The 17,275-nt window shown below is 39.5% G+C and overlaps 1 protein-coding gene and 1 long non-coding RNA gene across 3 annotated transcripts; one reads left to right on the top strand and one right to left on the bottom strand.

The window, feature by feature from the left end:
• The first annotated feature begins 473 nt into the window (after positions 1-473).
• On the top strand, positions 474-14,040 carry LOC110909568 (D-glycerate 3-kinase, chloroplastic). 2 transcript variants are annotated; one of them, XM_022154455.2, is made up of 12 exons: positions 474-779; positions 2,527-2,921; positions 4,302-4,381; positions 4,476-4,527; positions 5,293-5,334; positions 5,445-5,523; positions 6,605-6,636; positions 7,670-7,742; positions 12,582-12,652; positions 12,729-12,845; positions 12,945-12,995; positions 13,654-14,040. In XM_022154455.2, exons 1-12 carry the CDS (start codon positions 575-577, stop codon positions 13,795-13,797), a joined length of 1,341 nt encoding a protein of 446 aa, XP_022010147.1. In that variant the 5' UTR covers positions 474-574; the 3' UTR covers positions 13,798-14,040. The 2 variants fall into 2 exon arrangements, with proteins under 2 accessions (XP_022010147.1, XP_035834888.1); XM_035978995.1 differs by lacking the exons at positions 12,582-12,652; positions 12,729-12,845; positions 12,945-12,995; positions 13,654-14,040 and adding an exon at positions 9,262-12,403 and having other exon boundaries at positions 7,670-7,738.
• Positions 14,041-14,738: 698 nt separating this feature from the next.
• On the bottom strand, positions 14,739-15,396 carry LOC110901818. The gene is made up of 2 exons (XR_002571010.2): positions 15,162-15,396; positions 14,739-14,978 (listed from the first exon to the last, which is right to left on the bottom strand). It is a non-coding gene; the product is annotated as an uncharacterized LOC110901818 (long non-coding RNA).
• Between the last annotated feature and the right edge of the window lie 1,879 nt (positions 15,397-17,275).

Genomic DNA, 17,275 nt, shown 5'->3' with positions numbered 1-17,275 from the left:
TAGTTATTATTCTACAAAGTTACCCCTATTTTAAAAGGTGAATACTTTATCAAATTAACTCCATAGAACAGAAAGTAATAATTTCTACATACTAAAAGAGCAGTACTCTAGCTACACCCCAGTGACTTTCTCTACGGGAGGTCACTGGTTGGAGTCTCGTTCATGGCAAAATATAATGCACTGAGTCAGAGGTTTTACCACAGTAGGCCTTCCGGCGATGGATTTCATCTGGAATTGGTGGCGAGTCAGGTCGCCAGCATTGTCTGAGAGATAGCACATAAAGAGGTTCAAATAAGAAATATCTTAAGTGGTGATAGAAAGCGTAGCGTGATTGCGGGCATGGGTGGCCGATTGCCAATAGTTATACCCAGGTAGCCAGACTTTGTCGGACATCAAAAAAATAATTTCTATATAACAAAAATAATTTTTAAAAATAATTTAATTTATTTGATTGTCTCTATATGAGTTATGAACATAACGATAACTTAACACTGACAGCAGGATTGAGCCTATAAACAGAGGCCACAAAATTCTTAACCGTTTTTCTCTCCACTCACACTACACTACACTATCTATGGCGGTGGTTATGGATCTCCTGCACCGTCCTACGAAGCCGTTAATCACCTCATCGCCGCCGTCTATCTCCGCCGCACATGACCGGAACTCTAACCATAACATTCACGCATCGAGCAGGCTCCTTCCGCTTCCAAATTCCACCACCAGCAGCTTCAGATCACATCGAATCTGTTCTCATTTGGCATTTCATGCATCCAAATCAGGTTCAGTCAGCTTTTCGTTCCTGCTTATTGTTTCTATAGACTACGGTTATGTATGCTCGATGAATTGTTTAGTTAGTTGACTCGTTGTTGTTTATTTGCACGAAGGAGCGATTAGGTTTACGTATACAGTGTTTGTAGGTATTAGATGTTTGAAATGAGTGGTGTTATGGTGCTTTGTATGAGATCTGTTGATTGTTGATGATTCACTGGTTTCTGTAGATTACGGTTATGTATGCTCGATGAAATGTTTAGTTCGTTGACTCGTTGTTGTTTATTTACACGAAGGAGCGATTAGGTTTACGTATACAGTGTTTGTAGGTATTAGATGTTTGAAATGAGTGGTGTTATGGTGCTTTGTATGAGATCTGTTGATTGTTGATGATTCACTGGTTTCTGTAGATTACGGTTATGTATGCTCGATGAAATGTTTAGTTCATTGACTCGTTGTTGTTGTTTATTTACACAAATGAGCTATTAGGTTTACGTATACGGTGTTTGTACTTTGTAGGTGTTATTAAATGAGTGGTGTTATGGTGCTTTGTTTGAGATATGTTGTGTGATGTAATGTGCGTTTAATTTGGAAATTAGGTTTCTGAGTTAAGTAATAGTTGACTAGCGATTTGATTAGAATGTGAGAACAATGTGTGTTGCTTTAAGAGAACTTTAATGGCTTGATTATCGAGATTCTGCACGAGGCAACACTGGTTAGCCTCGCCGCATTGATAAGCCTGTTTGTGACCGAACTCTGGCGTGAGAATAAGTATTAGTGTGTCGAGTTGGTGAGAGTAAATGTAAAATGATTTAAGATGCATTACCTAGATTCTAGATGATGTGTTTATATATATACTGCTGAGATATCTAGACAGTTGTGGTGACGTGGCACATGGTCCCCATCTAGACTAGATACTCTTACTTGGTTGTTCATGCTCTCCGATCCGTACTGACCGAGTCGAACCACCATCATTCTTTTAGTTGCATCAGTCAAGCCGAACCATATGGGGTGTTACCCCGTCAATGTGGTTGGTCTGGACTTAATTGCCATCATCGCATTCGAAGTAGTTAATGATGATTTTATGTCCGTCATGGATGTTCAAGCTTAGGCCTGGCATTTTTCCTTTTTGCAATCTTCTGTAATGCAAACTGCAAAGAGCTCTGATTTGTGTTTGAAGAAGAACAAGATGCTTTTGACATGTCAGTTTTTCCTTTATTTTTTCAAATAATTATACCAAAATATGAAGCAAAAGATAGAAGTTTTGTTTTAAGAGGTTCTAAGACGCAAATTGTTAGAATTAAATAGTCAATTTTTAGGCCTCATACTGAGAGAAGTAACTGCTTGCCATTAACTTTACCAAAATTTTGGATTTGGTCCCTAACTTTCCAAAAGTACACAGATGATCCCTGCGGTTTGCACTTTGTAACGCATTCAGTCCTCAGCTTTTTCCAAAAGTACATGGATGGTCCCTGCGGTTTGCACTTTGTAACGCATTTAGTCCCTAACCTGTACATGCTAAAACTTATTGATTTGTTGCCGGGGACTAAATATGTTACAAAGTGCAAACCATAGGGACCATCTGTGTACTTTTGAAAAGCTAGGGACCAAATCCAAAGTTTTGGTCAACCATAGGGACCATCCGTGTACTTTACTCTTAACGTTAATAGCATATCATGTTCTGTTATTTCATTCACATATTAACTTGTTATTATGTAGGCAATTTACTTATCTTGTTTGGCTATTTATATTTTGTAGGGCATGGATGTTCATGGATGCAAGACAACTCAACCTATAACGATATTGTAACCAACAACAAAAGGAATCACGGTCCATTACATTCGGTATTTCCGCCTAGATCTGCAGAATCTGCAGAAGTTTCATCTGTGAAGGATCTTTTTGAATTTATTTGCTCAGGTCCTCTTATAGACAAACTCGGGTTCACCCCACAAACAATAGCCGACTCTATTGACAAGTGGTTAGAGAACGGGTCCCAAGTGTGTAAACTGTTTCAACTCAATGATTTATACCTGACAACACCCCAGAAAGCTAGAATTTATCACTATTATATCCCAGTCTTCCTGTGGTGTGAAAAGCAGATATCTGACCATAGGTCCACGTTTAAAGACGGAGATGACATCCCTCCTTTGGTGGTATTTTCCTAATCTTGTAATTGTTCTGATCTTGTGTATTTTGTTAGCTAATATACTTAAGAAAATATGAAGATAGTTAAGGAGGATAGGTAATGGTTTCTATCTTCACAAAACAGTGTTTTTAAATGGTTGGTTGTTTTATGTTGTTAGAAATCATTATCTGGTTATTTTTATGGAGGATTCTAGAGATGACAGTTTCAGCCCATTTACTTGAAAATTGGTTGATTCAGGTTAGAATTTTTTTGTAATGGTCAAATGGTTCAAACTTTAAAACTCTTCTAAATTGATTCGCAAACAAAAGTTGGATATCGGGGGGGCAAAAGTGAAAGTGCACTAACTTTAACGTTATTTTACTAGTTTCGTGAAAATAACGTTAAAAGTGGTGGACGGTTAATCATGCATCATGTGGTGGCGTTGATAGCCGAAAGACAAGGGAGTACATGCACTAATCGGCCTTTGTCTTAATTGCTGAGTGTTATGTGCCTTATGTCCAAGGCTTGATGCAAAACTACTGTCGAGCCGGGGTCTCACTGGAAGCAGCCTCTCTATTCCTACGGGGTAGAGGTAAGGCTGTCTACATCTTACCCTCCCTAGACCCTACCTTAGCTTACCTATTGGTGGGATTTACTGAGTATGATGATAATGATGATTTAATACGTCAATCCATTTTTAAAATCTAAAGGAAATAAACAAAAGAATGTTGGTGGCTAATCCAACTAAGCCTAGCCCATTTCTACCCGAACACCTTTCTACCCGTTAGACAACATACCTGGCCGACCCATATTACCTTCACTGGTTTCAATTTCTGATTATTATGGCAACAAAACCCGAGCCCGACGGGTAGACCTGAAACCCGAAACATATGGGTCGGGTATGGGATTTGTTTTAAAAAAAAATGCGGGTATGGGAATAGGTGATACCCGGCCTGATTACCCAAAACTACATACCCGTTTACCCAAACTATATACCCGATCATATACCCGAAATTTTTTTATTTACAGTTTTGTTTTCCTTTAACCGTTATCGACTAGTGACTTATTTTAGTGAGTTTATTATGTGAAAAACAATTCTTTGGAATATGTATTTGATGTATGTTTAAATTTATAATAGTTGTTATATATATATAATTTATTCAATAATTGTAATAGTAAAAAAGAAATGTATTTGGAAATCCCAATGGGTACTTTCGACAATTTAACGGGTACACTCGATACCCATGGATATGCCCAACGGGTATTGGGCCTTGTATGGGACACGAGTTTACAACCGGGTATGGGTATGGGATTACCGATACCCAGCCCGAACCCGGGCCCATTGCCATCCCTTATGTGCCATTTCAAATTTGCATATGCAACCTTCAGTATTTTCTTGATTATGCAGATTGGCTTTAGTGCTCCACAAGGTTGTGGGAAGACTACACTCGTCTTTGCTCTAGACTATCTTTTTAAAACTTCAGGGAGGTAGAGTGCAGAGTAATGATACATTTTTATGAAATAGCGATGCGCTAGTGGTCATTATTTCATAATACCAATTGTAACATGTTTTATGTATCAGGAAGTCTGCAACTATTTCCATCGACGATTTCTATTTGACATATGATGATCAGGTAAGTAATGAAAATTATTTAACTAAGCATCTTTATTAACTACAGGAAAGGGGTATGAATATTATTACATACGACTGAATTTTCTTTCTGGGGGCGAAAATTAATTAACTAAGTATCCTTATTAGCTACAATATTGGAGGGGTGTTTTACCTGCTAGCCCCTCTCTAGCTGGGTTGACCCACAAACAGTCAAACACATTTCCATACTACTAAAAGACTAAAGGGAGTGGGGCATCCTTTTGAGAGGGCGTCTTGCGACACGTGGCGCCACGTCAGATTAGAGGATTTTGAGCAGAAAAGGGGGAGTGGGGCAACTTTGCTGGGTAGGGCGTTTTGCGACACGTGGCACCCATTTAAAAATATAAAGTGTTATATATATAGGTGATTTGGTTAAAAAAAAACAATAATTGGTCAAAGTAGGGGGGAATTCTTGATTTGTGTGAGGAGTTGGCGACGAGAAGAGGACGCCCATTAGCAACATTTTGTTGCTTCATGGTGTTGTATGCATTAGAAGTGAATGAGTTAATAATGAGCACATAAACAATAATTCATACAATTATGTATGCATTAGACTAATTTAGAAGTAGTCTTTGGACTTTATTGCCCTTTAATCTGCTCCCTGTAGTTGAACTTTCCTACTAGTTTGAGATGTATAAAAAAACCAACTCAACCCATTCATAAGTAAATGGATAAAAAATTGCCTACGTGGCTCCATCATCTTTTTTGTTATTTTCTTCCTGATGTCTGATGTTATAATTTATTTTAGGCTAAATTGCGAGAAAACAATCCTGGGAATGCTCTTTTAGAGGTAAGATTTCGATGTGATTTTTCTTTTTTTAAAAGCATAACTTAAACACAACAAGATTGATGGTACTATTTTAGTAAATAGTTCACAGGAGGCTTTTTCTTTACCCACAGTTTCGTGGAAATGCTGGAAGCCATGATCTTTCTCTTTCTGTTGAAACTCTACAAGCTCTGGGAAAATTGACTAAAGAAGGTTAGGCTGACAACCATGCAGTTAATATCAGTTATCAGTCCCCATGTAAAATATCGGTGTCAAATATCGATCAGAATATCGGTACCGATATTATCGGCAATATTGAGTGATATATCACCGATATTCCTGATATCAATACCTTTCTTCTTAGTTCTACCATTCGTCTTTGTTCTTATTGCTGCTATTATTGTTTTAAGTCTTAATTGTTAATTGTTAGTGTTAAATGTCGTTGTTTTAAGTCTTAAATTGCTATATATATAAATTCTGCATGATATTAAATTACCGACATCCCACCGCGATAACCTATATCCCAAATATCGGTCATATCCGGTATTTTACCGCATTAACTGCTTAGCATAGTTGTCGATAGCGAATAGCGACAAGGCACCTATAGGCTACGTAGCGAATAGCGACAAATAGCGACGGCTATTTTATAAATAGCGATTACACTAGAAAAAGAATTTTGAAAATTTTTATATGTATATTACATCAAAATACCCTTGTATATATGCTATTTTACATGTATATTTAACAAAGACCTATAAATCCAGCTATTTTATGGCTATATCTAATTGATATTAACATCAAAAAAAAAAAAAAAACCTAACTGTCGCTAAGTTCGATATTTATCGCTAAGACCCATATAGCGACACTTGGTCGCATGGCTACATAGCGCGCTATAGCGGTCGCTATAGCCGCTATTAACAACTATGCTACTTAGGCTGACGATCATTTTGTCCCACATTCGTATGGGTGGCTAAATGGGCCAGTAGGTCTCTACATACATTATCCCAAATAATCAAAATATTAAGCTGATTACAAAAAACTATATAATTGCAATAGTAATATAGTGATTGAATTAAGCAGTTCAGATCACATACCCATTAAACATACATGTTGGGTGCTTTTGGACCTGTATCTTTCTTACCTAATAATTGTTACCTGTTACAGTTAAACCAAATTGGCCCATTCATAAGTAAATAGGTTGAAATTTCCACCCTTACACATGTGTATCCTACTATCCTATCTTTTGCTTAATAATAAATTTTGAATTATATTCTAAAGCACAAAATATGTCCAGGTATGAAGATGAAGCTGCCCAGATATGATAAAGTAAGTACACATCATATATACAATTTTTCTGAATTACTTTTGCCCGTCTTTCAAAGTATGATTCTAAGATAGGGTGGCAAAATGGGGGTGGTTTAGTAACAAGTTTAAACCAGTAACCTGTTTGGCAACTTCTGAATGGTTAAGTGCTGAACCAGTAAGAGGTCTGAACCATTAAGAGCCAGTATAATGCTTAACCCTTCAGAGGCAAATGTTTGACCAATTCAGATTAGAGGTCTTAACCATTCAGAGGCAAATGTCTGAACCATTCAGAAATCTACTCACAAAACAAACAGTCTGAATCATTAAGTGTTGAACCAGTAAAAGGTCTGAACCATTAAGAGCCTCATTAAGAGGTAAACAAACAGCCTCTAACTTTGTTCGGGACGGGTTGGGTTGAACTGGGTCGAATCGAAACACCTTTTTTATAAGTTTTATGTTTTTTTATTAGTTTCATGTGGTGTTCTCAGTATGTTTATAAAAGCTATATAGTTTCAACAAAAATCTATCTTTTTATAATAAAATGATTTTATGAAGTAGAAATAGGATTGGCAGTTCCCGACACAACACAAAAATATATGGGTTAGCATTGACGTGGACGGGGCAACCTGTTTAACAAACTGGTTGTGTTCGGGTTGGTTGTAGATAAATGGGTTGACCCGTCAATGTTGAAAATACACTTTGGGTAAATTTCAACCTGTTTTCATTTAGCTATCTTTTCTTAGAGTTTTACGGGTTTGAGCCATTCAGAAATAATCGGGGCTAAACATTCAATTATTGTTAGGTATCAAATAGTAGAGGGGGTTAATTGTAATAATAGCATAGTATGAGGGTAGTAAGTGTAGCTAGTCAATTGTATGAGTTGTTAATAAGCGAACTTGCTCTGGGAATAAAGGCAGTTCGATTATTAACAACTCATACAATTGACTAGCTACACTTACTACCCTCATACTATGCTATTATTACAATTACCCCCCTCTACTATTTGATACCTGACAGTTATCCACTTCTAACTTTGATGTTCTCGTAAATGCAGTCCGCCTACAATGGGAGAGGCGATAGAGCTGACCCTTCAGTATGGCCTGAAGTTGAAGGGCCTCTAACAGTAAGTCAAAGTCAAACTTCATTAGTAGTGAATTGGTTTTTTAAATTTATAATAGAATGTAAGTTGATTTTATCAACAATTTTCATGTGCCTTATATATGCTTCGTTTAGGTAGTTTTTCTTAGCCAGCCGATTATTATCATTATTTTAGGAATAGATTGTTGTGATTAGTTAGAGATAATCTTTTGTATTATTTGTATATATCCTTTCCTTATTATTGGTTGTATGACTCCCTATATATAGGGCTCTTGTTTATCAATAATATTCATTCACTTTATCAACCATATTTGCTGTTATGGTATCAGAGCCATAACCGGCTTTTGATTGCCTTTTGCCCTTCGTTTTTTTTCCGTCCAACAACCCTAACCGGACTCGTTCGGTCTCGTTTTGCCCTTCGTTTTTTCCGTCCAACAACCCTAACCGGACTCGTTCGGTCTCGTCACCATGCCGCCAAAAGAAGACACTGCTGATTCATCAACCAAACCCAACTCCCTCCACCCCGCATACTCTGTATCGAACATTCAATCCAAGATCCGTACTTTGGACGGATCGAAGGTTACTTATACTGCCTGGGTCAAACTGTTTCGCCTTCATGCCGTCGCATATAAGGTGTCAAACCACATCGATGATTCAGCCGCTCCAGCCACTACATCACCCGAATATGATGAATGGAAGGAACTGGATGCCTTGGTTCTTCAGTGGATCTACAGCACCGTTTCGGATGATCTTCTGAAACGGCTCATGGATACAACTGTAGCCAAAGCAGCATGGACGAAGCTCGAAAAGATTTTTTTGAGCAACAAAAAGGCTCGCGCTGCGGCGCTCGAGACGAAGTTTTGCAATCTTACTCTCACAGCTTGCTCCTCGGTTGACGACTATTGTCAACAGCTGTCTGATTTAGCAAGCCAATTGGCCGACGTTGATCAGCCTGTCACCGAATCCAGACTTGTTCTTCAGCTGGTTCGCGGACTTCCAGCCGAGTATAACACTACTGCATCCCTGATTAATCAGCAGGGCGTTGATTGGGACCAAGCCATCGTCATGCTTAATGACGAAGTCATCCGTATCGAGGCTCAAAAGGGTGCATCGCACACTGTCCTAGCTGCTACTACAGCGCCAACTTCAACTAATCAGCACTCTTCCAATAGCAACCAGCCCTCTGAAGCCTCGTATTCGTCCACAAATCGCCGCGGCAGCAGAGGCAGGGGCGGGGCTTCAAACCGCCGAGGCAGGGGCAGGGGTCGGTCGCAGCAATCCCCATGGTCCGCTTATCCAGGTCAGCCGCAGCAGCCTTCTTTTCCGGCGTGGGCTTGGTGGACACCTCCACCTTGCCCCTACCCGACCCAACAGTCGTGGCCCAGCAACAAGCAACCAGACCAGTCTTCGGCCCAGCAGGCCCAGTTTACCGGGTTCACTCCGGCTGCTGGTTATGCCGCGGCCCAGTTTGCTCCACCCGGGTTCTCGCAGCCCGCCTACAATCCCCTCTGCCCAACTGATTTGAGTGCTGCCATGGCAAATATGCAGGTTAATGGTTCGAACTTGGCTTGGAACTCCGATGTTATGGATACAGGAGCCGAGTCACACGTCACTAAAGAGCAAGGTAAAATCATAATCCCTGATTCTTCTCCTATTTGTCGTAATATTTTGGTCGGTAATGGCATGTATTTACCAATTAAAGGATCAGGTACGGGTTTCCACCCTTTACCAAACCGAACCTACATACTCCCAAACGTCCTTTATAGCCCTCAAATAATTAAAAATCTTATTTCCGTTAGACGTTTTACTCGTGATAATCAAGTGTCTGTCGAATTTGACCCGTTTGGTTTTTCTTTGAAGGACCTCAAAACTAAGAAGACACTATCTCGCCACAATAGTACCGGGACTCTTTACACGTTCACGCCGCCTCAACTGCCGCCTCAAGCCACCTTTATTGCTTCCCACCATCTACCTTGGCATGATCGTTTAGGACATCCCGGGGCGCAAGTTCTAGATATTTTAAATCGTAATTTTAATTTTCAATGTAATAAGGACAAAAGTCACAATCTTTGCAATTCTTGTCAACTTTCGAATAGTAAAAGATTACCGTTTTATTCGTCTAATACATTTACTTTTGCTCCTTTTGATATTATTCATTGCGATTTATGGACTTCGCCAATCACGAGTAAAACAGGATATAAATATTACATGGTGCTAATTGACAATTTCTCACACTTCGTGTGGGTTTACCCCCTAAAATATAAATCCGAAACCTTTCCAACTTTTGCCAAATTCCATCAATTAATTCTTACCCAATTTAACCGAAAAATAAAAACCTTTCAATGTGACTTAGGGGGTGAATTTGACAATTTAGCATTTAAAACTTTTGCCCAACAAAATGGTTTGCTCTTTCGGTTTTCTTGTCCTCAAACATCCTCTCAAAATGGAAGGGCCGAGCGTATGATTCGCCGCTTGAACGATATTATTCGGGCTCTCTTAATTCATGCGAATCTACCTCCTTCGTTTTGGGTTGAAGCCCTACACACTGCCACTTACCTTCACAATATCTTACCAACCAAACGCCTAAATTTTTACACACCTACCTTTGCCCTTTACCTTCGTCACCCTGATTACGAACACTTACGAGTGTTCGGATGTGCGTGTTACCCTAACACATCCGCTACCCAGCCTCACAAACTTCACCATCGATCCATGCGTTGTATCTTCCTCGGGTATCCACCCGACTTCCGTGGCTACCGTTGCTTGGACCCTACCACAGGCAAGGTACATATTTCCCGTCATGTAACTTTTGATGAGTCCGTGTTCCCGTTCACACGTCCTACTCATCCTCTCACCTACGATTTTTTGGACGACACTACCCCACCGGGCTTTTCTTTTCATCGGCCTGTTACCCAACCCATTTCTCAGCCCATTAACCAGCCCGTTAACCAGCCCGTAACCAGCCCCGTAAACCAGCCCGTTAACCAGCCCACATCACCACCGGTTCCGACCCCGTACCAGTTTACCTACTCCCGTCGTCACCGTACCAACATTCAAACCAACACCGGCCCATCTAACCCCTCCGTTGCCATCCCAAACCAGCCCACAACCGGCCCATCTAACCCCACACCCACACCAACCCAAACCCAGCCGATTACCAACCAACATCCTATGACAACTCGTTCCAAATCAAGGTCAAACCCTTCGGCCATACACAATACCGTTAACCTTTCACCGGTTCCTACCTCGTATTCCAAAGCCCTAACTGATCCTAATTGGTTGCATGCTATGCAGACTGAGTTTACGGCATTACAAGATAATGAAACATGGGAGCTTGTTCCCCGCCCACTTGACCGTCCCGTCATTCGTTGCATGTGGTTATTTCGGCATAAATTTAAATCGGACGGGTCATTGGAGCGTTATAAGGCTAGGTTGGTGGTTAACGGTAATTCCCAAACAGTTGGTATTGATTGTGATGAGACATTTAGTCCTGTGGTCAAACCGGCCACCATTCGCACCGTTTTGTCTCTCGCAGTATCTCGGGCTTGGTCTATTCATCAACTTGATGTTAAGAATGCTTTTTTACATGGGGAACTACACGAGACGGTATTTATGCATCAACCGCCGGGTTTTTATGATGCACGATTTCCTCATCATGTTTGTCGATTGAAGAAATCGCTATATGGGCTTAAACAGGCACCACGGGCTTGGTACACCCGGTTTGCTAATTTTATCACCTCCAAAGGGTTCCGCAGCAGCACGTGTGATCAGTCCTTATTTGTTTATCAACAGGGCTCGTCTAATATTGCGTATTTATTGTTATATGTGGACGATATAGTTCTCACCGCTTCTAATGACCGTCTCTTAAACAACATTATTAGCACACTCTCTCGAGAGTTTGCAATGACTGATCTGGGCAGGTTACATCATTTTTTGGGGATAAAAGTTAGTCAGCAAAAGAATGGTATTTTCTTATCGCAAGCTCAATATGCAAAGGACATCATCGCTCGTGCTTCGATGTCCTCATGTAAACCGTGCTCTACACCGGTTGATCTTTCATCTAAGTTGAGTGCTACCGATGGGGCTCTATTCTCGGATCCAACGCTCTATCGGAGTTTGGCGGGTGCACTGCAATATTTGACTTTTACTCGTCCCGATTTGTCTTATGCAGTTCAACAGGTGTGTCTCTTCATGCATGAGCCTCGAGATCCTCACTTTGCGTTTATGAAACGTATCATCCGTTATCTGCAAGGTACAATTGACTATGGCATACGGATTGTCCGATCAGCATCCTCTGATTTGGTGGCTTATTCTGATGCTGATTGGGGCGGCTGCCCAGATTCGAGACGCTCCACATCGGGTTATTGTGTTTTCCTAGGTGACAACCTCATCTCATGATTTGCTATTCGAACTTCACACCCCTTTAACACGTGCATCAGTGGTGTTTTGTGACAATGTCTCAGCGGTCTATTTGTCCAATAATCCGGTTCAACATCAACGGACAAAACACATCGAGATTGACATTCATTTCGTACGCGAGAAAGTTCGTCTTGGGCACATTAAAGTTCTTCATGTCCCATCCTCCATGCAGTACGCGGATATATTTACTAAGGGATTATCTCGTGAACTATTCCAATCGTTTCGGTCCAGCTTGAGCGTTTGTCCTCCGCCCGCTCAAACTGAGGGGGTGTCTTAGCCAGCCGATTATTATCATTATTTTAGGAATAGATTGTTGTGATTAGTTAGAGATAATCTTTTGTATTATTTGTATATATCCTTTCCTTATTATTGGTTGTATGACTCCCTATATATAGGGCTCTTGTTTATCAATAATATTCATTCACTTTATCAACCATATTTGCTGTTAGTTTTGTTCGAAGGTTGGATGCTTGGTTTTAAGCCTGTTCCTTCTGAAGTGGTCAAAACCGTTGACCCGCAGGTTAGACCACTAAGATCACACATCCGTACTTTTTTTTCTACAGAAATTTTAACATTACTTGAAAATTCTTATGCAGCTAGAAATAGTGAATAAAAACCTAGAGGCTTATTATGATGCATGGGACCAGTTTGTGAAATCATGGATTATTATCAAAATTGAAGACCCGAGTTGTGTTTACCAATGGCGGTTACAGGTTTGTCATCGTTTTAATAGTTAATACTCTCCTAGTCTCCTACATCTTTTTATAGTCTCATGAGTCGTTAGGTTATATTATTTTGGGAAAATCTTGCAGGCGGAGATTCAAATGAGAGAAGCTGGAAATCCCGGGATGACTGATGAGGAGGTCTGCATCTTATATCATATAATAACTATATTATTACAATAAGAGTAAACTGCCATTTTCGTCCGTGAGGTTTGGCCCCTTTTGCGACTTTCGTCCAAAGTTTTTTTTTTTTTTTTTTTTTTTTTTTTTTTTGCATCTGGATCCAAAAGGTTTGAAATCTTGCCATTTTCATCTGGCTTGTTAACTCCATCCATTTTTCTCCGTTAAGTGAAGGATATTTCTGTCTTTTTTGTTAACTTAAAGGGCAATTCAGTCTTTTTCAGGGGTACTCGGTCTTTTTACCTAAAGTGAAAAAGACCGAATTGCCCTTTTAAGTTAACAAAAAAGACGGAAATACCCTTGACTTAACAGAGAAAAATGGATGGAGTTAACGAGCCGGATGAAACTAGCAAGATTTCAACCCTTTTAGATCCAGATGCGAAAATAAAATCTTTGGATGAAAGTCGCAAAACCGGACAAACCTCACGGACGAAAACGGCATTTTATTCTTACAATAATAATAATAATCTAATGTTGTGAATAAAATGATTTAGGAGGTATCCTTAAGCTATTTTTTCTACTTTATATGTTTGACCCGTTAGAGATAAAACATAGCTGAACCGACACCTGTACCTAAGTAAATGGGTAACATGATTTTAATTGATGATGGGAGTTGCAGGTGTTGGATTTTGTATCTAGATATTTACCAGCATACAAGGCATACCTGCCTACACTCTACACTGAAGGACCGAAGGGATCGGTTTCTGAACGCACCCTTGTTGTTGAAATTGATGAAGGAAGAAATCCAATCCTTGCTGGCTAATATATACAGGTAACCACTATTTCATCTTCCTGTTAAGAGTTTAATTTGTATATTTTGTATCCTACCCCACATGTATCATAAATAATTCCAATTCTTTTTATCCTGTTCTAATGTAAATGTTGGCTACATACTACTTGATAAAATTCTCTCTATCTGTATATCTATCTATATATGTACATATAGGGTCAAAACAGAGCCATTTTAAGTAAAGAATTGCGAGATCACCGCATAAATGCTTGTACTTTTTGGAGTTTTTGCTTTAACTTTAATGAGTAAGATGGCCATGTTACCGACCTCGCTCTCTTTCTTTGTTTGTAAAATCAGCAAAGCACTACGTATAAGTGTATTAAAGTGGTTAAATATTGAACGCACCCCTAAGGGGCATTCAATTTAGAACCAAGAATATGTTGAGAACTGTGAGAACCACATAATAGGTGCGCCTAATATACAGGTAGTGAGAGATGCTTAATAGGCGTGGTTGATACACGCAGTGAGAACCGTATAAGTGTCTTATATGCTTCTTGCAATTCTCTATCTAAAAGTGGTTTTGTATTGAACGCGCCCCTGAGGGACATTCATTTCATAAACATAATCAATAAGTTATATACAAGTGCTAAAGGGGTTGTTGCAGTAGAGTGCATAGAGCTTGATCACCGTTCTTTCACAAAGAACCTATATATAAGGATCAACTTATACTTGGTGGCATTTACTTTAACGGGTCAATTTAGATTAGATAAATGGGTGAAGTGCTGAGAATAAAATGGGTTGAATGAGTTTCCTCCTGAATTGGTGTATAGGCATTATAGCCTAGTGGAGATGGATATGATCGGGTGGTTCCGCTGGTGGCACGATGATACTTTAGTGGTCCGTCAGTGATCCAAATTTTCCGTTAACAAAAGTAGGAGATGCTTCTACCACAAATTAGACATTGGCAACTCTAGTAGAATAAGGGCAATAACTTAATTAAAATTCACAACAAATAATATTAGATGCAAAAGATTGGTGTTTGCAAATAGAAAGAAACAAAAATTATTAAGTAAAAAAAAATGCACACAGCTAGCCCCAGCTCAGTTATATACTTATAGACTTATATGTGTAACTAATTGCAACAGCAACAATCACCATCCAAACACCCTTCACATTTCTTGGGGCAGCAACAACAGCAGAACATTGTGAAGAAGCTGCATCAATAATATGAAGCATGTTACTTTACCGACGGATATAAAATCGACAACATGATCTATTTAGTCATATAGTAAAACCCGATTGTTGTTTATTTGAGTCGTAATAATCGGATAAACAGTTTCAAACAACTTCTTGGACAAAAAAAAAATGAAATAAAAAAGTTACGAGGGCATACGAACCATGCATATAGACAACCGCGTTCCTCCCGACGATGTTGGATACGATGATGGGTATCATTGTATGACATTTGTTGTGTTTTTGGTGCTTCAGACATTGTTTTGCCAGTTTGGATCTAACTTTCTTGTAACATAAAAGAGAAGCAAAGGATAAATAAGGGTATAAAGAAGGGTGTGACAGAATTTAATGAGAATGGTAGTTGGTGGTTATCAACCGAAAATAGGCATTAGGCTTTAGCCCCCCACCCAACCCCTCAACCATATGTCATGTCATCTTTAATTTATCAAATGAGTTGCTCAACTGAATATAAATAAGAATCAAGCCAGCAAACTACGAAACCAAATCTATTACAGGAAATCAAGTGCAGAAAGTGATGAGAGAATTAGCAGAATATGAGGTGAGAGAGAGAGAGAAGATCCTAACAAACCTCTAACAATCGATACTACCCCGGCCAATGGCCTTCATTCCTCCGAATAAGTAATAACCGATTGGTTGACGACATAACCCCTGAGCCTAGGGCTGCAAACGAACCAAACGTTTGGCGAACAATTCGTAAACGGTTCGGTCGGAAGTTTGTTTGTGTTCGTTCGTTTACGAAACAAACGAACACGAACAAAAAATTTTGTTTGTTTGGTTAAATGAACAAACATGAACAGAGGCTACGCTTGTTCATTTATGTTCATGGATGAACGTTCGGTAACGTGTTCTTTGTGTTGGATAGTTCATTAGTGCTTTTAGTATTTATATTTTTTTAAATAATTTAAAATTTCAACAAATAAAAAATTTAATATCAGTATATTATATAGTTTTTATGTATATAACATGCCTTTGATAGGAACATAGCACAATATTACTTTCATCTTCGACTCCCACTTGGTGCAGAGTGAGGCATTGGTGGACAATGATATGTGGAAACCTGGGTTGGATCCTTGAGCCAAACGGGTTTTACCAGTAATTTCACCGCCGTGCCTACGGGCGGGTGGATTACCGGGTTTTCCCCGGAATTGGTGGTGGACTCGGGTTACTCTCGTACTCCGTTTGTCCAGTGGGTGCCCCGAGAGTACTCGGGATTGAGTTTGTTGCCCGTTCAAAAAAAAATAGTTGAAATACCATGATTTATTGCCGTGAGTTGAATTTTTTGTTTTTTTTTGGATTTGATGGTAAATTATGTGGCAAAGAAAATAAAGAAAAGGAAAAAAAAAGTTTGATGACCAGATGGTGTTTGATAAATGTGTTAGATTAGATCAAATGAGAACTCATATTTAGTGAGATTTAGTGAGAATCGTGAATTCGATCAAAAACCAATAACAATAAAAAAAAATTGTTACACTACCATCATTATTAAAATGCAACGTACACATACACATGACGAAGGTGTATTTTGGTTAGTGGTTACACTACAATTTGAAAATAAAAAAGCTACATATATGTATACATGTAAGTTTATCGTTTAGGGTGAGAGGGGTGCTCTCCTTAGTTCTCCTTACCGGAGCTAATGAAATTCGTCCATGTCACCCCTCAAACAATCATAATGGGTGGTTTCACTCAAACCATTTTTTTAAAAAAATGTATGATTGGTTGGAAGATAGTGGGACCCACTATACACCCCTCTCTCTCCCCTTCCCTTCTCTCCCCTATTGCGGTGAATACTCCCCCATTTAGACTTTCCGCGTGGTAGGGCTGTAAACGAGCCGAGTCGAACCGAGCTCGACCCGGCTCGAGCTCGGCTCGAACTCAATTCGAGCTGGCTCGGCTCGAGCTCGAATTTCAAATCGAGCTGAGATTTGAGGCTCGAGCTCGACTCGATTAAAATTCGAGCTAGCTCGGCTCGGCTCGATCTAGCTCGGCTCGATCTAGCTCGAATTAACAAAAAACCGCAAAATTTACTACTTAAAAAACCCTAAAAATGAATATTTTCATAGACTAAGGGCCATAATTGCAATTATATTTAACCAAATGGCTAAATATGCAAGTATAAATACTTAAATCTCTTTGTACATTTTCCTTACCTTCTTTTATAGGGGAGATACTCCCTTAGTTTTTGTCTTTTGAGCAATGTGGGACAAAAATATGAAGGATGTAAACCTAATCGAGCTGGCTCACGAGCTCGCGAGCC

The sequence above is a fragment of the Helianthus annuus genome, chromosome 2 (genome assembly GCF_002127325.2).
Source record: "Helianthus annuus cultivar XRQ/B chromosome 2, HanXRQr2.0-SUNRISE, whole genome shotgun sequence".
Classification (NCBI taxonomy): domain Eukaryota; kingdom Viridiplantae; phylum Streptophyta; class Magnoliopsida; order Asterales; family Asteraceae; genus Helianthus; species Helianthus annuus.
This window is presented reverse-complemented; position numbering and strand designations above follow the sequence as displayed.